Source organism: Pipra filicauda, unplaced genomic scaffold (genome assembly GCF_003945595.2).
Source record: "Pipra filicauda isolate LSUMZ 115617 unplaced genomic scaffold, ASM394559v2 scaffold341_size774298_pilon, whole genome shotgun sequence".
Classification (NCBI taxonomy): domain Eukaryota; kingdom Metazoa; phylum Chordata; class Aves; order Passeriformes; family Pipridae; genus Pipra; species Pipra filicauda.
The window spans coordinates 324,215-344,862 of NW_024104467.1; the positions used below are offsets into that span (position 1 = coordinate 324,215).

The 20,648-nt window shown below is 49.9% G+C and overlaps 1 protein-coding gene across 4 annotated transcripts in view; it reads left to right on the top strand.

The window, feature by feature from the left end:
- The window catches only part of HIVEP3 (HIVEP zinc finger 3), a 294,820-nt gene that overhangs the window by 253,274 nt on the left and 20,898 nt on the right, over window positions 1-20,648 (top strand). For all 4 annotated transcript variants that reach the window (XM_039384239.1, XM_039384242.1, XM_039384241.1 and 1 more), the window contains one exon: window positions 18,299-18,474. In XM_039384239.1, the coding sequence (XP_039240173.1) occupies window positions 18,299-18,474 (176 nt within the window). The remainder of the gene's footprint in view (window positions 1-18,298; window positions 18,475-20,648) is intronic.

A 20,648-nucleotide genomic window follows, 5' to 3' on the forward strand; every position in this document is an offset into this window, starting at 1 on the left:
TGTGGAGACTTGATATGTGTGTCCCTCCCTGGCTTGGGAGAAGTGCTGCAATCGTAGGATAACCAAAGATGGCTGGTTTTGTAACCTTCTGGAGATAAAAATGGATATATTTGAGTTTCAGCCAAATTGAGCAGGATATACTGGTACATTTGACATATGCAAAGTATACTCAGAAAGTGTTCTGGGCAGGCAGTTAGGGGATGGTTGAGTCTTTTTTCTCTGAGGTGTTAGTGCAAAAAGGGCTTTCCTGAAATCCCTGGAGAATGGTCTTTACTCCCCTGGGTACAAAATCATAGAATCATTCAGGTTGGAAAAGCCCTCTCAAATCATCCAGTCCAACCATTCAACCATCACTTCCACCACTCCTCTGACTGAGTCAGTCCCCTCACAAGACCCAAGAGCACTTCCAGGCCTGGGGTTACCTGTGAAAGCATTGGTCAGCAAGCCAAGGCCACCATTAATCCATGTCCCCAAGTGCCACATCAGCATGGTTTTTAAATCCCTCCAGGAATGGGCACTCCACCACTGCCCTGGGCAGCTGTGCCATGCCAGCTCTCTCCATGAAGAAATTGTTCCTAATATCCAATCTGGACCTTCCTTGGCACAAATTGAGGCCATTTCCCCTTCTCCTGTTTCTTGTTACTCTGAGTAGGTTTGGTCTTCTGTGCAAACCATGTGCTTTTGAAGTTGTCTCCACTGCCAGTGGCAGCTCATCTTAAAAGAGCACCCAGAGATCTCCCCCACATTCCTTGGGGCTTATTCTGGCTCCCAGCACTCCACCCTGCCCCAGAAAAGGAAGCTGATGGGAGCAGCCAGGCTGCTGGGCAGAGACAGTGATCCACTGGAGTTCAGCTGTGATCTCCAGCCCCTTCCCTGTGAGCCACGAGAAAACTGTCACAGTGGGACAGCTTCCAGCCAGTCCTGCTTTGGGATGAGCATATGGAATCCCAGAATGTGCTGAGCTGGGAGGGACCCCCAAGGATGATGGAGTCCAACCCTCAGCCCTGCACAGGCCCAGCCCCAAGAGTCCCCCCCTGTGCCCCAGAGGATCAGCCAAACCCTCCTGCAGCTCTGGCAGCCTTGGGGCTGTGCCCACTGCCCTGGGCAGCCTGGGCAGTGCCCAACCAGCCTCTGGGGGAAGAACCTTTGCCTGAGATCCACCCTGAGCCTGCCCTGACACAGCTCCAGCCGTTCCCTGGCTGCTGTCCCTGCTCCCCCAGAGCAGAGCTCAGTCCCTGCCCCTCCTCTGCCCCTGCCCAGGAATTGGAACTGCACTGAGGTCTCCCCTCAGTCTCCTCTGCTCCAGCTGAACACACCAAGTGCCCTCAGTGTCCTCACAGGGCTTCAAATCCAGGCCCTTCCCCATCTCTTTGCCCTCCTTTGGACACTCTCCAATGGCTCAATCCCTTCCTTCCATTGTGTCCCCCCAAACTGCCCCAATGTTGAGGTGAGGCCGCCCCAGGGCAGAGCAGAGCAGGACAATCCCCTCCCTGCTGCCCCAGGACAGGGTTGGCCCTCCTGGCTGCCAGGGCACTGCTGACTCAGGGACAACTGGCACCCACCAGGACCCCCAGGGCCCTTCCCAGCCCTGCTTTCCAGCCTCTCACTCCCAGTCCATCTGGGCTTGCCCCATCCCAGGGGCAGAATCCGGCGCTTCCCCTGGTTGAACTTCCCGTAGTTGGGGACTGCCCCGGGCTCTGATTCGTCACAGTCTCTCTGCACTGACCCAGAGACTCCGAGTGAAAGCCCTTCAGCGTCATCAGCAGCCCTTGGGGCTCTCAGGGGACTTTCCTCTATATACATTTTTCATCCTGTTTAAACCCTCTCCCCTCCTCCCAGCCCTGGCCCTTCCGCCCTTTGCACACACAAACATTGGCACGTTTTCCTCTCGGCGAGATTTCCGTGGGAAACTTTCCAAGGAGGGATTATTTCACAGTCCTTTTCAACTCCCAGGGGAAGTGCTTGGACCCGTGGCATTTTCCACCCCTGACTTGGGAGCTGGTCTCCCCCTCCCACCAGCTCCACATTCCTTGGAGAGAATTCCATGCTCCCGGTGTGTCCCTGTGAGGGGCTGCATCCCTGACTGACTCATTTCCCATCCACTTTGCTGCTTGTGGCTCTGATCTGACCCACAAGTGGGGCATAATATCTGGGAACAGAGGGACCAGAGTGATCCCATGGCCCGTGCAGGAATGTTGTGCTGCATCCTTGGAAACCGGGGCTCCCCGACCTGGATCAGCCACGTGTGCTGAGCGAGGGGCCCGTGAGAAGCAACGTGCTCCTGAGGCTCAGGAAAACACTGGTGTGGCACAGATCTCTTATCTGGAGTTGGAAAACTATCTGTAGAAATGGTTTCTAAAATAGCAGGACCTCAGTGAGACTTTCCACGGCTGGAGAATACGGAGGGAATTCTGAAAGGGATTGCTTGGGTCATGGCCAGATGCTGCTTAAGCTACAGAAGAGCAGCTTAAATAAAGTCACTCAATAAATAATATTTCTTCTTCTTTCTTCTTCTTCTTCTTCCTCTTCTCCTTTCTTCTTCTTTTCTTCTTCTTCCTCTTTTTCTCCTCCATCTGCTTCTTCTTCTTCTCCTCCGTCTCCTTCTTCTTCTTTTTCTCCTTCTCTTTATTCCTCTTCCTTCTCCTTCTTCTTTTTCTTCCTCTTCTTCTTCTTCTTTTCCTTCCTCTTCTTCTTACCATCACGATCACCATCATTATTATTGTTTTTATTATTATTATCATTATACCCTGAAACTTCTGCACAGCAATTCTCTGATGCCCCAGCTAAAAGCAACTGCCTAAGAGAGAGCTGAGGTGGTTTTTTAAGTCCAGTTGCAGAGAAATGCCTGGGAAAACAGCATTATGGGTTTTCCAGAGTTTTTTTCCTCAATAATTGAGGTATCAAATGTTCTTCAGTTCTGAGTTCAGCGATGGGGGGTTTGAGCTGTAGGTCCTGTGAGCAGGGTTTGGCTCTGCTCAGCTCCTCACACATCATCAGGGGAAGGAGGGCTCTGGCCATGGAGCTGCCCTGTCTCCTGCAGTGGCTTTGCACGTGTGGTTGGAGCTGCCTCAGTCACTGTGTTGATGATGTGTAAGGGAGAGCAGGATCCAGCTCCCTCTCCCTGGGCCCTCTTGGCTTTTGCAGCAACAGAAGAGTGAAATCACGAGTTATTTCAGTTGCTAAAGGTAGAAATTGTGACTCTGAAGCTGCCCCTGGGAGGAGCAGTGAGGTGGGAAGGGACACTTCCAGAGACTCCCCTCACCCTGCTCTGGGTGGCTCTGGAAAACCATGGCTGAAACTTCACTGGAGATCCAGGATGGTGGAGGATGGTCCTTAGGGATGTGTGGGCTTGTAAGATGTGGGAATAGTCCCCAAGCTCCTCCCAGGTGCCTGGGCTGGGGCAGTGAGTTGCCCAGATGGGAGGAAGTCAATCACTTGGTCACCAATTCCTTTGTCATGTGTGAACCCATCTGGGCCACCTGAAGCAACGACCCCCTGACCCTGCCTGCAGCCCATGTCCAGCCCTGCTCTGGCTGCAGGGCAGGTGGGATTGGGACCCAGTTTGGGCTGTAGGAGCTCTAAAAGATCATCATGGTGTTCCCAGATTCAGGACTGATGACCTAATGCCTCCTGCCAGGTGTTTCACAACCAGGTCCTTCCTTGTTGTTATTAGAAATAAGTAGGGCTTAAAAAGTTCTCATCCCACCAGTCCAGGTGAGTGCCTGAGGGTCCTCCAGCTCCCCTGGAATCTCTCACCTGCCTAGCAATGAAACATGGTAGGACAAAACTTCCTCCTGCAAAACACCTCTATCCTGGTGTTCTTGCTGTCTGGGGGGACTGATGGTATCTCAGATCTCCCTGGGATTGGTTCCTCATTTCCTGGCTTGGCTTTGGCAGGAGACAGGAAGCAAAGGAAATGAGAGATAATTGAATCAGTTTTTACAAATTGGTTTGTCTCAGATCCAGTGTGAAGGATGGGGAAAGGCCTGGGATGAGGGTGAGGCTCGAAGCATTTCTGTGTCTACCAAAGCAACACACAGAATTTCATTAATAATTACAACCCCCAGGTCCTGTAGAGCAGAATGAAGGTTGATGGTCTGCTGGAAGGTGATAATCCAAGCCCAATCCATGAGATCCTCTGGGATGTTGAGATGTTATAATAACCTAAGTGGCTTTGGGAGTTTTGTCCATGGTATTGATATCTGGAGATCAGAAATCCATCAGTGCCCAGTGCTGAGAGAAAGAACCGCTGAAGAAAGACCAGCAAGTGATACTTTGTGAGGACTTTTGTTGCTGTTGGTTCTCAGATTGTCCTCACTGTGCTGTTGTACAGTTTTGTTACCTCAGGGCAGAAGAGGGACCAGCAGCTGGACTTGTTTTGTTCATGACCTTTCAGTGTAGCCAGAGGCTGTTTGGCTTCCCTGCTCTGGAAATAAATCCAGTCTATTATTATCATTTCTTGTAATTAGGTATTCAGAGCTTTCACTGGGGAGTTGGAGCTCACTTGGGGAGGTGTCAGACTTGGTGGAACAGGTCTATTCCCTCCTCTCCCAGCAGCTGGCAGAGCCAAGGTGTGGAACTCAGCAGAATCAGCAAACCCCCAGGATCCTGGTGGCAGGGACAAGGATGTGCTCAGCTGCAGGTCACACCAGGAGAACACACATCACAAGGAACCAAGAAGGACTTGGCTGCAGCTGCCAGTCCCCCCCAGAGACCCTTCCGAAGGGCAGAGACTCCAAAGGAGACCATTCCTCCTGCAGAATCATCCTGGGCTTCCCACCAGCTCCCAAGCTCCACACGGGATTGGCAGGAGGGCTGTCTGGGCTGTCTCGTGAAGACTTTTGAAAATCAAGTGTTTGCCTTGAAGGAGTTGCTCCATAACGTGCAGGAGGATGTCAAGCTGACATCCAAAATTCTTTGAAATCAAGGCACTTCCTGTTATTTCAAGGCTGGCACTCGGGGGTTGGGTTATTGCTGATGGCAGGAGGTTTGGGGTGCTCAGGTGTTGTTGTTCCAGCAGTTTAGGGCTGGCTATTCATGGGGCTGGGGAACAAGGGAAAGGAATTTACTGCTCCCTGCAGGGCTGGAGCTGCTGGAAGCCTTGGTATGGTCAGGAGAGACCATTCTCTCTTTCCTGGAGAGAATTGTTTGCGTCTCTGTTGCTAAGGGACAACAGGATGGGAATAAGCACCCCCTTCCCAAACCCCTGGACCCCTCCCCTGTGAGCTGAGCTCTGCAGCCCCTTCACACCCCCAGGGAGAGCCACGGTGCTCCCCAGGGAGAGCTTCCCCAGCGTGTGCTGGAGGGGGAGGAACTCGAGAGGAAGTTTTCTCTCGTTCCTCCTGCTGTTCTAACAGATTCCTCCTGTGATGCTCCCAAAAATCTCTCACTGATGGAGCAGTGGGAATGAAGATGTAGGAGGTCCCTGCAAGACTTTGCCAAAGCCTTTCAAGAGGATGAGCTGAAGCCTCATGGGATGAGGAGAAACCAGATGTGACAAAGCAAACATCCCCCAGGGGATGGGCTCAGCCTGAGCCAGTTTTGTGGCTCATTTGTGGGGAAGATTCAATCCTCCCTGTTCCATCTGTGCATGTCTTAATAACAACATTGTTGAACTTGGCTGATACCAAAGGGAAGCTGGAAGTGACCAGGAATCCCTGGATGACACTGAAACCTCCCCTGAGAAGAAGGAGGAGCAGCCCCACAGGAGCTTTCAGAACGAGTCAGAGGCATCAGAAAACACCTTTTCTTCATCTTGTGAAGTACTTTATGAATTTTACATAAATAATGGCTGAAAATTCCTTTCTGGCACTTGGAGGACTCAGGAGATTTAAGTAGATCCTGACCATGGAGTAAGGAAAGACAAGGATCCTGTAAGACAGGACAGCCAGTGCCACCAGCACCAGGGCTGGTAGCAGGGGACAGGAACACCTGGCCAGTGGAAGGGTCTTCAAGTCCCTGATTGTATTAAAATACCAGGTTCTGTAGCTCTGACTGCAGTTCATGTCTCAGCCACTCTGATGAATGACAAAATAATAAAATGCATTTATCAATGTTAAAAAACATTACAAATTTGGCAATGCCACATCTCTTAGAATCACAGGACCATGGAATGGTTTGGGTTGGAAGGACCTTAAACTCATCCAATCCTACCCCCTGCCATGGGCAGGGACACCTCCCACTAACCCAGGTTGCTCCAAGCCCCGTCCAACCTGGCCTTGGACACTTCCAGGGATGGGGCAGCCACAGCTTCTCTGGGCAACCTGGGCCAGGGCCTCCCCACCCTCACAGGGAAGGATTTCTTCCTGATATCCAACCTAATCCTGCCCTCTGGCAGTTTAAAATCATTTCCCCTTGTCCTGTCTCTCTCTGCCCCTATAAAAAGTCCCTCTCTCTCCTTTTTATAAGCCCCCTTAAGGCACTAGAAGGCCTCTTCCAAAACATTAAAAACAAAATCTAAAAGATCATCATCTCAGTTGTAGCCAGACCACTAATACTCAGTGGACAAACTTACATGTAGTATTTCCTATTTTTAATTTATGTAATTTGCAACTTTAAGTGCAAATATATTTTATTTTACTCTAGGATTTATTTCTACGGAGATTTTTTTATTTGTAAGATATGTTGAAAGCAGAAAGAGTGCACAAGGCATGGAGTCAGGGCCCTTTAGTCCTGAAGGAAGGTTGGTGTGCAGGTTGGTAACAGCATCTCTGAGCCGTGTTTGAACCTGGGATGAACCCAGGACAGAAGTGCCCGACATCAGAGGGATTCAAACACTCCAGTTTGGGGTAGGGCAGAGGGACTGATTAGCACAAAGTTCCTTTAGCCTGGACAAACAGTCCTGCCCAGTGTGGGGGGGCTGGTTCAGGCTGGGATCACCTCCCTGAGCAGGACAAATGCCCCCTGACCTCAGTTTGGTGAAGGGTTTGAACCCGGGGCTGCAGAGCTGTCAGTGCCTAAACTTGGTCTGTTCATTGCTGGAACTCCAGAGTGTTCCCTGGCATTCCTGAGATCCTCCCTCCCATTCCCTTGGGGATGCAGCTCCCAGCTCTCCAGGTCATTCCTAGGATGTGGAATAGGCTGAGGAACCAGGAATTAACAGCAGGTGCTGTTGATCTCAGTCACAGTTTCTTTGCTGCTTCTCATCTCTCCCAGAATCAGAAAATCATGGAGCCATTAAGGCTGGAAAAGACCTTCAAGATCACCAAGTCCAACCTGTGACCAAATCCCACCATGTCACTGAACCACACCACAGAGTGCCACATCTCCATGGTTTTTGGAGGCCTCCAGGGGTGGTGGCTCCAGCCCTGCCCTGGGCAGCCCATTCCAATGATTAACCACTCTTTCACTTCAGAAACTTTTCCTAATATCCAACCCGAACCTTTCCTGGAGCAACTTGAGGCCATTTTAGTGAAGCATAAAGTGGTTTTTTAATACCTCATTCACATCCAGGTACCCCCTTTGCCCTCCCACTGCAGAGGAGCAGATGAGCATCCCAAAACTGGGCCCCAGGGGAGCTGGGCTGGGGATGCCTCACTCCAGAGAGGCAGCAGAACAATGCAGTTAAATTTCCCTTGTGTGCTGTTTGTCTTAATTACTGTTTTTTGTTATGTGCAGAAATTTGGCTTTTTTAACACAACAGTGCTTTAATCTGGAAATGGGCAGCAATTGTGTTGGAAATGGGCAGCAGAGCTTCTGCTGCTCTGTTTGTTTAACAAAGACCCAACCAGCCTCATTAGGTATCAGCTTCATAAGTCTCACCACAATTAGCATTTAGGCTCAGCATAAAATATGTTTTCTATGTTAAAGACCTTCTAAATTTGGCTGCTACACTACAGAGTTATTGGAAAAGTCAGGAGATGACTCTTCTTTTTCCTGCCTACCAGTAATCCCAGTGACTGTGGATGGGGCAGCTCCATTTGGGGGTCAGTGATCTCTAAAAGCAGAGGAATTACTTGCAGAAGATTAAGCAATAATGGGAGGAACCAATGTAAACACCAGTTTGGACAGAATGCTAGAAAAAATTTCCTCCCCAGCCTTGTGTGAAGTGTCACAGTGGGGTTTGTTTCTCGAGTGAGAGGATGAAATTCTGCTTTGTAATAATTTAACCCTAAATGCTGTGGCAGTGGAGAGCACACGGGGGGAAAGGGGATTTTTTGCTGTGCCTGTCCCCAGGACCCCACCAGTGCATTCCTTGGAAAGTGTAAATGGGATATTTATTGGTTTCTAACAGGCTGGAGAACAAGAAGGTTTGGATCAGGTGACAGAAGAGAAAATGCAGTTCTGGGACACATTCCCTGCAGTCAGAGGTTTCACTGCCTTGTCCCAGGGCAGGAATATTAAGTTTTTTCACCTTGACTGGGGCCAGGCTGAAACCAGCCCTTCCCTGGGCAGTGCCTCAATGACCTGGCAAAACCAAAGCTGGGTCCAAACTGGAGCCCCACAACCCTCCCTAGAAGGGACAGGCACTGCAAAGAGCTCAGGGGGGAGACAACCATGGCCAGCAGACAGGTGGCTTTAGGAAGAAATCCTGCAGGATTAAACCTGGAGCAGCCCAGAGGTGCTGAGCATCCTCTGTATGTCCCAGTTGGACCAGGAGGGGATTGAAAGCCAGAGAAAATTCATCCACAAATGGAATGAACTTTGAGTCCCAGGAAGGTGTTGCTCCCAAAAGCTGATTTTTCTTTGCCAGAGTCTGTGTATTGAGAGATTGCACTGAGTGTTACATCCCAGGTCTGTTCATTCTGTAGTGAGTGCATTTCAGCAGTTAATGAATGGACTAATTAAAGACTGGAGTGTGGGTGGTATTTAGCCCTGTAAGTAAAAACCAGCTCAAATCAAGATCACTAAGGCATGGACTTGGCTTTGAACAGCACTGGATTTTTGCTGGGCTACTGAAAGTTCTGCTTCTGAAGTGAAAAAGTTGGCAAACGAAAAAATGCTAATTAATGGCATCAACCTTTCAGTAAATGGCACAGAAAAAACGCTGCTTGAAATAAATGTGGAGGGAGATTTAATGGGATGGTTCCAACCTGGGGAACGAGGTGTCATGGGTACCCTGAAAGTGTGCTTTTGTCAAAAATGGGGGTTCTTTGCACAGGCACACAGAAATGCACCCAAAAATGCATTTATGTCCATGCATCTTAGAAGCCAAATCCTCATAGGGATCATTTCTTTGAAGGTTTGTAACTGGGTTAAAATAAACTCTTGAGTATGTTGGTGGCAGGTTCAAAAGAGAGAGGAGGGACAGATCCTGGATCTAATCCAGGATTAGCAAACAGCAGCAGTGGTGGGCAGAACGCAGGGATGGATGCACTTGCTTCTGACACTGGATATTTCATAGAATCACAGAATTGTTTGAGTTGGAAGAGACCTTAAAGCCCATCCAGTTCCACCCCCTACCATGGGCAGGGACACCTCCCACCAGCCCAGGTTGCTCCAAGCCCTGTCCAACCTGGCCTTGGACACTTCCAGAGATTCCAGGGGCAGCCACAGCTTCTCTGGGCAACCTGGGCCAGGGCCTCCCCACCCTCACAGCCAACAATTCCTTCCCAATCTCCCATCTATCCCTGCCCTCTGGCAGTGGGAAGCCATTCCCTGTGTCCTGTCCCTCCATCCCTTGTCCCCAGTCCCTCTCCAGCCCTCCTGGAGCCCCTTTAGGCCCTGCCAGGGGCTCTCAGCTCTCCCTGGAGCCTTCTCTTCTCCAGGGGAACCCCCCCAGCTCTCCCAGCCTGGCTCCAGAGCAGAGGGGCTCCAGCCCTGGAGCATCTCCGGGGCCTCCTCTGGACTCATTTCCATTCAGCATCCTCAGTACAGCTTGGAATGATTCTGGAGTTGTACCTGACAATCCAGAACACTTTATTCAAGAACTTGATGATCTCCTTAGGACCAGCAAGTGTTCCAGCCCCTGCAGAGCCTCCCCAGGCCCAGGGAGAGATGAGCTGCTGGACTGGGGCCAGGAAAGGCAGCCCTTCCTCCTTGACACCACGAGCAACAGAGGGGCAGCAATCAGCCTGTAATTAAAGCAGCCATGGCATCCAGAATCATTCACAGCACTTAGAAGAATAGGAAGAGCTTGGAGGAAGAGCTGTTTTGGGGAGAAGAAGTGTCTGTGTCAGAGCAGAGTCACCCCGAGCCGGCGGAGTCGTTGCTGTTGGAAATGGTTTAATCAATCCTGATGGGAGCAGGGCAGGAAGAAATGGGACTGAGACAGGTCATCTGTGGGGATTTCTGTGCTAGACTTTCACTCTGAATATTTTATGAATCAGCTGTGTGTGTTTGGGGAGGTTGGGTTTTGGGTTTTTTTTTTAATCTCGTATTTTATTCTGTTTGTGTTTGATCTTCAAAAGGGAAAAGGTGGTGTTGGAGCAGTGCCCAGGGAACAGTGTGTGTGCTTACCCACGTGGGCTTTTGGGTCGTGACCTAACCTGTCTGACTGGTGCTGGGAATACAAAAATCCCAGCCTTGCACTGGCAGTGATGGAGCTTTAATTTATTCTAAAAACATCCAGGGAAACCATCAAAAAAGGGCAGGGAGAGGGGGGAGGCAGCTGAGATGCTCTGTGATGCTGCCACCACATCCCTGTCAGCACAAAACACTGCAGCAGATCATTAGTTCCTTTTCCTCCCCTCTTTATGCCCCCGTGGTGGTGGGATGAGGAGTTTGCATTGCACGTGCTCTGCAAGAGCTGCCTGGTTGTTGTGTGGCATTTTGAGGACAGGGACACGTGGCTCAATCATTAAACACGGAGAGAGACTGTGCAAGTTCTTGCGTTACCTGTCTGCTCCTGCAATTGGATTTAATGGAAGGGAAGCCCAGGAGGGACTAATTAGTCTGTGCAGACAATCAATGTCCTTCCACATTTCTTCGTGCCTTGGTGGCTAAAGGTGACCCCCTGGCAGGGATGAAATACTTTCCCCTTGCTCTGGCTGTACTTTCATTTTTTCAGTCTGGTTTCCTCCCTAATTGCACTTTAGCAATCAACCCCGGGGTCTCAGCCCTTGTAGAGCAGCATAATAGTATTGACATTGTTTTTTCTGCCAGTGCTGTGTTTTCCTGGCGGTTTGCAGTGACAATTAAATGATCAAAGCTGGAGAGGATGAAGCTGTATCACAGCACAGAGAGCCATAATGAGTGGAACTGTAATTTTCCCTCTATTAGACTGGAAGAGATCTGATGCCACAACCCAAAATTGAATCAATCCTTCACTCAAGCAGAACATGCAGAGAAGTAACAGAGAACTGCTCTGGATTTGCAGTTCTCCATCCAAACACAGTGTTTGCTCACATTGTCCTTGCTCTGTGTTGGGTTAATTTTACTGGAGGAGATCCCAGGGTCTCTCTTGGACGCTCCTGGAGGGGCAGCTCCAGGATGGGGGATCAGACACAGCAGAGCAGCTCATGCAGCCACAGAGCCTCCTGTCCCCGTATCCCACAACTCTTCCATCAAAACAGGCTCTACTGGCAAGAGGATTTGCTTTTGCTGATGGAGAAATGCCATTAAAAGTCATCCTTAGGCCTGTGTTTTTGTGCTAGTAAAAACTTCTGTATGGATTTGGGTTTTTACGGATGTTTTCTGTGTTGATTTCCCTGTTTGCCCATCTCTGGAGAGCCCTCTGTGCATGCTATAGAGGTGTCAATGTTTTTGTCAGCTCTTGCAGTGCATTTGCAGCAAGAAGTTGTGTCCAGTGAGAGGTGCTTTAAAGCTGCACATTCAGGAGGTGTCATCCTGCTCAAATCCACACCACAGTTTGTGCTGGGAAAACCTCCTTGAACACATTGTCCACCTTTTTCATGTTTAGCTTGAATTTTCCATTTCTTGGTTTCCCTCTGCAGGGTAAGTGTCAATAATAGATGTCTCCCCACCCTGAGCATTTCTTACATCTTCCCACATCGTTGGCCTGTCCCTCCACCTTTTACTGTCTGTGGTTCAGCTGAATGTTAGAATGACTCACTTTTTTATCTTTTCCCCCAAAATTCACCTTTTCTTCCATCCCCTTCACCGAAGATGTTGCTCCCCTCCCGTTTTTTTCTGTTTTTCTGACCCCATTTGAGTTTGGAAGCACAAAACCCCGGGCAGAGTGTCCCAGATGTGATGCCATCAGGAGAGATTTCCTTTGCCTGGGTGACACTGCCCTCCCCACTCCCGGTGGTCCGACTGCCCGGGCACAGGGCACTGCTACAGGAAGCAATTCCTGGGAGGTTTTTCAATGGAATATGGACTCTGCCAGTGTTCATGTTTTTCAGACAAGCTGGAGAATCACTGACCTGCTTTAGGACAGTGCCTTGGCCACCCATGGTGGCAGCATCACTGCGTGTCCCACACAGTGCCAGGGGGGTCATGTGGCAGGGCTGGGATCACGGGGAGGGCACTGTGGGGACACACCCACTTCATTGTTTCCCACTCAAAGAAATGTGGAAAATTGCCTTAGGTAAGAGCTGAGCTGTGGGGACCCACCAGGGATATTATAAAAAGCAGAAAGGAACAGAACAGGCCTGAGCTGTCCTGTGTGATCATCTCTGGTTTTCCTGCAGTGCCATAAATTCCTCCTCCTCACCCTATCTAAGGTTCAGTTCCCACAGGGAGGAAATGAGCAGGATGCATTTTTATTCCTGGAGTTGCCTTTGGAGCCCCTGGCTGAACTGATGTGCATTTTGCAGTCATGGGGGCCAGGAGGGGGGACAGCAGAACTTGATGCCACCTTGGACTCCCTGAGGGCAGACTTTGGCCAGTTTAGGTTGGCAGAGTCCCTTTGGAAGCCACTCTGAAGGGCACAGGAGTCCAGGAAGGCTGGACATTCTTCAAGAAGGAACTCCTGAGGTATTTTGCCTCAGTCTTTAACAGTGAGATCAGTTTTCTGTGGGTGCCCAGCCCCCTGAGCTGGAACAGAAGAACAGGGAGCAGAAGGAAGCCCCCATAAACCATGGGGAAATGGTCAGGGACCTGCTGCACCACTTAGACACACAAGTCTTGGATGGGATTTACCCAGGGGTGCTGAGGGAGTTGGCAGAAATGCTCACCAAGCCACATTCCATCATTTCCCAGCAGTCCTGGCTGACTGGGAGGTCACAGTCGGCTGGAGGTTTGCAAATGTGGCAGGAGCAGGGGCAGAAGGAGGATCCAGGGAACTCCAGGCCTGTCAGCCTGATCTTGGTGCTGGAAAAGGTCATGGAGCAGATCACTGAGTCCTATCACAGGGATCAGGCCCAGCCAACGTGGGTTTGGGAAAGGTGGGTCCTGCTTGCCCAGCCTGGTCTCCTTCTGTGACAAGGTGACCATGCAGTGGATGAGGAAGGCTGTGGATGTGTCTGCCTGGGCTTTGGGAAAGCCTTTGGCACCATTTCCCACACCATTTCCCACACCATTTCCTTGGAGACACCGGCTGCTTATGGCTTGGACAGGGGCACAAACAGTGCCGGGTAAAAAGCTGGCTGGATGTCTGGGCTCAAAGAGAATGGAGATAATTGATCTCTGCATCCATCCTGACTTGTTACCTGAATTAAACTCCACTCAAAACGAGGGCCCCACTGTGTCCTGATGTTTGGTCAAGAAGGAGCCCTGGGTTTGCTGGGTCATCCTGGGGAGTGTAAAACTGCCAGTGTTAAACCTTGTTGGAGCTGCTGGTGCCTGATTCAAGCAGGTTGATGGCCACAGTGCCACCTTCACCCCAGGCTTCCTTGGGCGTGTCCATCCTGAATGGTGGAGGCTCGTTCAGCTCAGACTTCTCCTGCACTTCCACTGGAGATTGGCAACTTCTGTTTGCAAAAGATCCACCCCTGCAGCCAGGAAAGAGGAGATTTCTGTGCCAGGTCCTGTCTCCATACCCAGCCCTTCCTCTGTTGTGCTGTGCCATTCTTTTGAAGCTCCTTGTTTGTCTTGGTGCTGTATCCCTGTCTGGTAAATTGAGATACTGGAGGGTTTTATGATGCTTTTAGAAACCTGGAAATTACATTGTCTGGTCTGGGTTTTGTAAAGGAATCCTTCTGTTTGTTGTGCTGTAGCTTGGTATGAGTTAGGGGAGATTTCAGTGACTGTCTGGCCCTGAGGACACACCTCTGTGTGTGGTGACCCTCAGCACAGTCCTGCAGGGTCTCCCACCTGCAGTTTCCCTTGGGATGCAATGGGTAAGACCAAGGGCTTCTGCTGCACACACAGTTTCAGAAGTGGTCTAATAATTTAGAAGTGGTCTAACCATTTAGTGGGAGTTGTGAGAAGGGCCATAAACTTAATAAAATTAGTGACACTGAGGTAGTGACACATTTATCCATGATCTGGCAAATTTTGCAGGTGGCATAAAACATCAGTTAGATGAGTTGAACCCAGGGCAGACTGTCAGGAACTTCCTAAGGGTTCAGCCAAGGCAGATGAGGGGCAGCCTGCTGACAGATGAAATGTGCCATCAGTAAAACCCAGAGACTGACACCGAAGGCAACAACTCTGGGTTCACTGGAGGGTGAGCTGGAGGAAAGGGATCAGATATCCCATTCCTGTTACTATGGCCCCCAAATCCAAAAAGCAAACAAGGGAGTTCATCAAATGTCAAAAGCAGTTGAGGAAATACTTGTCCAGTAGCTGCAAAACAGTCCTGGGGTGTTTTTAACCAAGGTACAGCCTCAAAGTGTGGAATTCCCACAGTCGCTGCCTACGTGACACTTGCAAAGAGGTGTAACCACTGGGAGGGTGTGACCTGCAAGGTCACACCAGCAGAGACTTTGCAGGGCAAGGTGCATTCCTGGGGGCTGAGGGAAGCAGGGGAGAAGGGGTGATTCAGCCCAGCTGTGAGCAATGAGTCCCCCAGGAACCTGCTCCCTCTTTCCTGCCTGCAAACCACCAAACTTCCTTCCCCCCTGGCTGGCCAAGGTTTTATCGTGTGGTTTTCAGCCACATGAAGATTTTGGATGTGGCTCAGAGCACCGAGAGGGAAAAAAAGAAGTGTTTGTGGCTAAACAGGATAGTCAGGTATTTGTAACAGCAGATATTGAGAACTAAACCTCCTAAGGCCTCAAAGGAAGAAATGCTTTGTGGCTTTGGGTTTCAACTAAGTTTTAGGGAAAGAGCTCAGACAAAGCTTTCTCCAGGTTCATGTTTTTCCATTGTTGGGTTTCTTGTGCCTCCTGCCAGCGATGGCCCATTTTGGGGCCCTCAGGTCTCTGAATCTGGTGCTGCTGGTGGTCATCCCGTGGCTGTGCCAGTTCCTCCTGCTCTGGAAAGTGTTTGTAGTGGTTGAACAAAATTCAACAGAAAGCAGCAAATAACCTTTCAAAGATGCATCAAATACCTCGGTTTTTATCTTTTTCCATGTCTGTTTGAAAGAACTATTTCCTAAATTAGTCTCTGGGCTCATAATGGCCAGTTCCCCCCCCCCCCGCCTCTCCGATCCTCTCGGTGTTAGATGGACTGTGGCCCTGCAGGAGGTGTGAGGTGCTAATGATGGGATTATGAATTCCACAGTGCTCTGGGAGAGGAGGCCAGATTTGCTGACACAAGCTCCAACCATGGCTATTCCTGGGATCTGGTTACAGCAAACCTTATGGAGCAGGAAGAGCCTTTGTCCGGGGCAAATCCTCACACAGAGTGACCTGTCCCTGGTTTGTCTCTCTGATACAAAGCACATGAGCACATGAGCAGAGGAACCAGCATCATACTGAAGAGTTATCTCCATAAATACTCTGCAGCCTTCAGTGCTGGCAGATGGCATCTGCAGCAGCATTCCCTGGGCTGTGGCACTGTCACCTCTTGCTCTCTCCTGGTTTGGGTTGGGGTTCCTTTAGGTTACTTTCCTTTCCTATTTCTCTGCTCTCCCTGCCTGTTGGACACTGTAGGAAGATACCTGTGCTGAAGAATGGCTCAGTCTCCCAGAGTGTCAGATAAGCTGCAGTGTCTAATTTCAGATTAAATCACGTCCCCCTTTCTGCAGAGGAGCCAGCCCCGATTGCTTTAATGAGGCTGATGAAGGGACTGTTGGACACAAAGAACTCGCTCAGAGATTTCCATGTGAGAGTGTAATTGGGGGTAGTGCAAGTACAAGGCTGATAAAGGAGCAATTTCATTTTTTAAATGGCCAGGTGATTGCCAGCACAATGACAGGGAGAAAGGAGGGCGAGAAGGAAACCTCAAGTACAAATGGGAACAGAAGAGGAGAAATCAGGATTCCTGATTCCTTTTGCTCCTTTTGCTGCTTGAACATTGAGTCACCAACTGAAAAAGGGCCATGGGCCATCCCTAACAATTAGTTACGTGTGCCCTGGAATGGAGGTAACTGGGCATACTGGGCTGGAGGCTGGGAGACAGTGGGAGCTCTTCAGCCCTCAGCTCGGTCCCCTCTGGCCACATAATGAGAACCTCAGGATGAAGGGTTTTGATGTTGGGGTTTGGAGATTTTGTTGGGGTTGAGTTTGTTTCTGGAGGGTTGGGAATGGCATGGAGTAGATGGCATTGCTGTGGCTTCAATCACAAGAGATAAAATAGAGGGTCTGGGCTGCCAGATGACCCTGGTTATGATCTAGAGAACTGCTGGTGCTGAAGGACAGAAACACAGACTGTTCCCTCACATGTTGGACACTGAGACCTGGTGGTGCTGGTGCTGGTGCTGGTACAAAGTGGGGCCCTCTAGACACCCATTTTCCTCTCTCTTCTCTAGTCTGTGTCCAAACCTGAGTCTGTGCCCTCATCACCTTCATGAATGAACCACTCAGCATCCTCTGAGCATCTGCTCCCTTCTCTGCCACCGGGCTCAGGCACCACTTGGCAGGAGGGGAAGGGTTTAGTGCTGAGCTCACCCCTCCCAGGGACCACCCAGGAAGGTTAATCTGACTTTCAGGTGTAGTGGGTCCCCCAAACACCCACGTGGAGCTGAGATTGCCTGGACTCTTCCTAAGCAATGAAACAATGTTCTGCCTGGGTGGGACATGAAGGGGTCTTTGTGACTTCCCTGCCTCTAAATCCACTCTTGCAGGTAACTGGGATGTATTTCCATGGATGCATCCTGTGCAGACCATGACATTCTCATCCCATCAGCTCAGGGCTGGATTAATGATCTTTGTGTATTTTTTTAATCAGTTTTAAATTACTTTTTTTTTCTTCATTATGAATACATAGGGGTTTAGGATTTATTCTATATTCACTTATTTAAGTGCTCAGTCTATTCTAGTGCAACTGTTTTTATTCAATTATTCTTCAGTCTGGCTGCTGTTTTCTCATCATTCTGGTTTGGAATAGGCTTTATTGGGAAGATACTAAGAGGTGACTGATGGTGTTGTCTGTCTTTGGGTCCCCTATTAAGAGGCTTTAGAAGGCCTGATTTTCCAAGGTGGATGTTTGGAGATTTCTGAAGACCAGACTTAATTCCTACTGCATAGAAAAATGAGTTGCAAGAAGTACAGTGCTTCAAAAACGTGGCCTCTTGAAAATCTGAGGGGACCAATTTTGCGTTACCTTATTCTTCTTGTGCTGCAAGTACAGGAAATTGCAGACTTCATTTGCTGAGCAGCAGGAGACTAAATGACTCGTCTCAGTCTTAAGAGTATTTTTCAAACCCCCATCATGTTGCCTGGGCAGAAAAGAAGTGACTGTATAATGTGAGGGAAGGATGGATGACCAATGTCAGCCTCTTGGGTAAACCTAAGCCATGATATTGTGCCAAAGATGAAAGAGCCTGGAGTCTGTGCTGGTTACATTTAGTGGTAGCACAATTTATTTATAAAAAATATGGATGTTTTCTTCTCTCTGTGTCCATTCTGGGTGTCCCATCCTATCAGGAGTCTGGGCAGGGATCACAGCTTGAAGTGTGGCATCAGTGTCTTCTCAGGTGGCTTTTCTCTCGTCCCAGTGGGTGGGAAGGTTGGATCCCAGGAATTTTTAGCTGGGATACAACCAGGTTGGATCCCAGGAGGTTCCTCAGGACTTTTCATGGTGCAGTGACAGACTGTGCATATTTGATGGGAGAGAGATGACTGAGGCAGCTGGGCTGGACTGGGACACACCTTCCCCAGGGCCCCCCGAGTGCCTCAGTTTGTGTTTGAGGATGGGCAAAACCAGGACATTTGGGTGACTGATCTCAGCCTTTGGGCTGTTTGCCTGCACACACAAGCAGATGTAGGACACAAGAACACATTCCAGATGAGGGAAAAAAAAGCTTTTGAAGATATTTTGTATTTAGCCTGATGGCCCAGAGCTCCCGAAGGGTAACTGAGACCCACGGTGGGGTCAATGACGAAACTTGTGACTTCTTTGGAGGTGGGAATCTGCTTTTTCTTTTTTTTTTTTTTTTTTCCTTTATCATGACACCTGTTGCTCATAGGTACAAATCAAACGAAGAGTATGTGTATGTGCGAGGCCGTGGAAGAGGGAAGTATGTTTGTGAGGAGTGTGGAATTCGCTGCAAGAAACCCAGCATGCTGAAGAAACACATTCGCACGCACACAGACGTCAGGCCGTACGTCTGCAAGTACTGTAACTTTGCTTTTAAAACCAAAGGTAAGAGCTCATGGCTCCTCTGCTCTCACTTATGAGCCTTCCCGGGGGCACAGGGGAAGGGAAAGCCTTCCCAGGGGCTGGAAAACGCCAGGAGCTGGAGGGAGGGGGCTGAGGGAGTCTTGAACTGGCTGATGTTTTCCGAAGAGCCCTGCATTCCGGCTGCACGTCCCAGCCTGCGCCATCCTACTTGTGCTTCTTAAAGGGAATGAGCCTGAAACACAGGGTTTACACCCCAAACCACCCCAGAATGAGAGCAGGAGCTCCAGGCAAACATCCCTGATGGAGCACCTGGATACACCTTTGGGTGGCTTTTCATGCTGGTGCTCTCGAGATCTGTTGGCACTGCCCATCTTCATCCTCCTCAGTTGCATGTGGCTTCCACATTTTCTATATCATATCAGTAGGCTTTTTTTCTCCAAAGACCTCCATTCCAGGACATTAATTGCCATTAGTTAGTCATTAATGATCCACAGCCTCACTGCCACTAGACATTCTTTGCGAGAGCCCTTTGTCATTGCCTCAGCGAGTGTGTGAGTGAACATTGTCAGGAACGTGCACAAACCAACAATCAGTGGGTAATGGGACTTTTCAGAAGTGCCAGAGGTGCCCAGGTCCCTTTAACTTACTGCAGGAGTCTGGTGCTGTGGGTTTGACCAGTGTCCCCTCCATCCTTGGTTGCAGCAAGTTTTGTAATAAAGGCGAGGAGTTGAGTTTCTTGATTATAGTTTGACATAGATAATGAGCTCCAGGAGGGTTTGGACAACGCTCTCAGGGACAGGGTGGGATTGCTGGGGTGTCTGTGCAGGGCCAGGAGTTGGACTGGATGATCCTTGGGGGTCCTTCCAACTCAGGATATGCTAAAATGTCCATTGTCTGTAGCTCCATCATTGCAGGTCTCAGAAGATGCCACAGCAGGGATAGTCAAAAACCGGTGTTGCCCAAGGGAGTGGCACAGTGGGGGTGTGGGCAGGAGGCACTGGGTGCTGCCTGGGCTGTGGCACGTGTGCTGGCCCAGAAGGGACAGTGGAGGGCATGTCCCTGCTAGAGAAGTGACCCAGACACGGGTGGGCAGTGCCTGGAGCTTGGCTGGTAAAGCTGGGGGTGATTTCTGGGTACCAACGTGCTGGTTGTCACTGGGACTGTGGGGAAGTGAGACTGAATTCGAGGCCAGATTCTCATGGTGCACATCCCAGTGATGGTTCTTTCTCACCCTCCCAGCCTGGAGCTATTTCTGGTTCATTTTCTTCCTCTTTCCCTCTTGCTTTTCCTTTGTTCTGAGGTTTCCCTTTGAGAGGTGAATCCATTCAGCCTCTCCCTTCACTTCACCTCGCTTCCCACCATGCTTCTCTGAGGCTTTTGTTCAGGATGCTGTGATCAAACCATCCTTTTCACCATCTCTCTCTGGCTGCTTTACTCTTCATCTCTGCTCCCTTGAAGCACAAGATCTGTCAGCACTGACTGTACCCACTGCAAACAGCCTCCAAGGGGCTTCCCTTCTCTGGCTTGGCATGGGGAAGGGAGCATGGAAATGCTTCCTTCAAAAAAAACCAAACAAACCCAACAACCCCGTGTTGGGATTTGAATGGGAAAGTATCCATTTGCCTGTGGATGCATGGAATGGGCAGGACTTCCCTGGATCAGCGATTTCAGGATAAATAGTTGCATGATGGTGACTTGGAATTGCATGAAAAGGGCTCTTTGTTGGGAGGGGGGGACTGTCAGAGCCTGGCTGTGTCCTGGGGGGGTGTTGATACTCCCCAGAACTTGGGGAAAAAGACACAAGGACCTCTGGAAGAGTTGCTGGAGAGTGAGAAAAATGTGTGTTGATAAAACCACCAGCTGCAGAACCAGTGCTGGTGGTGCTGGAGTGTGACCTGGAGGTGCAGGGGGTTTGCAGGACTGGATTTTGCACAGTCCAGAATGGGTTTGTTTGGGCCCTGATTCGTTGGGAGCCTCCTTCGGGGGGGTTGGGGTGGTTTTGCAACCACAGTTTGTTGCAGACTGGAGAAGCTGCAGCTTTTGTGCTGGGCTGCACTGGCAAAAATATGAGCTGAGTTGAAGCTTTTTTAGAAATCAGCTTTCCAAAGTTAATTTTAGCCTTCAGCATGAACTCCAGGGGGATCTCTGTGGAGCTGTCTTCATTTTGGCTGTGGTAGATCTCTCCAGCATGATCT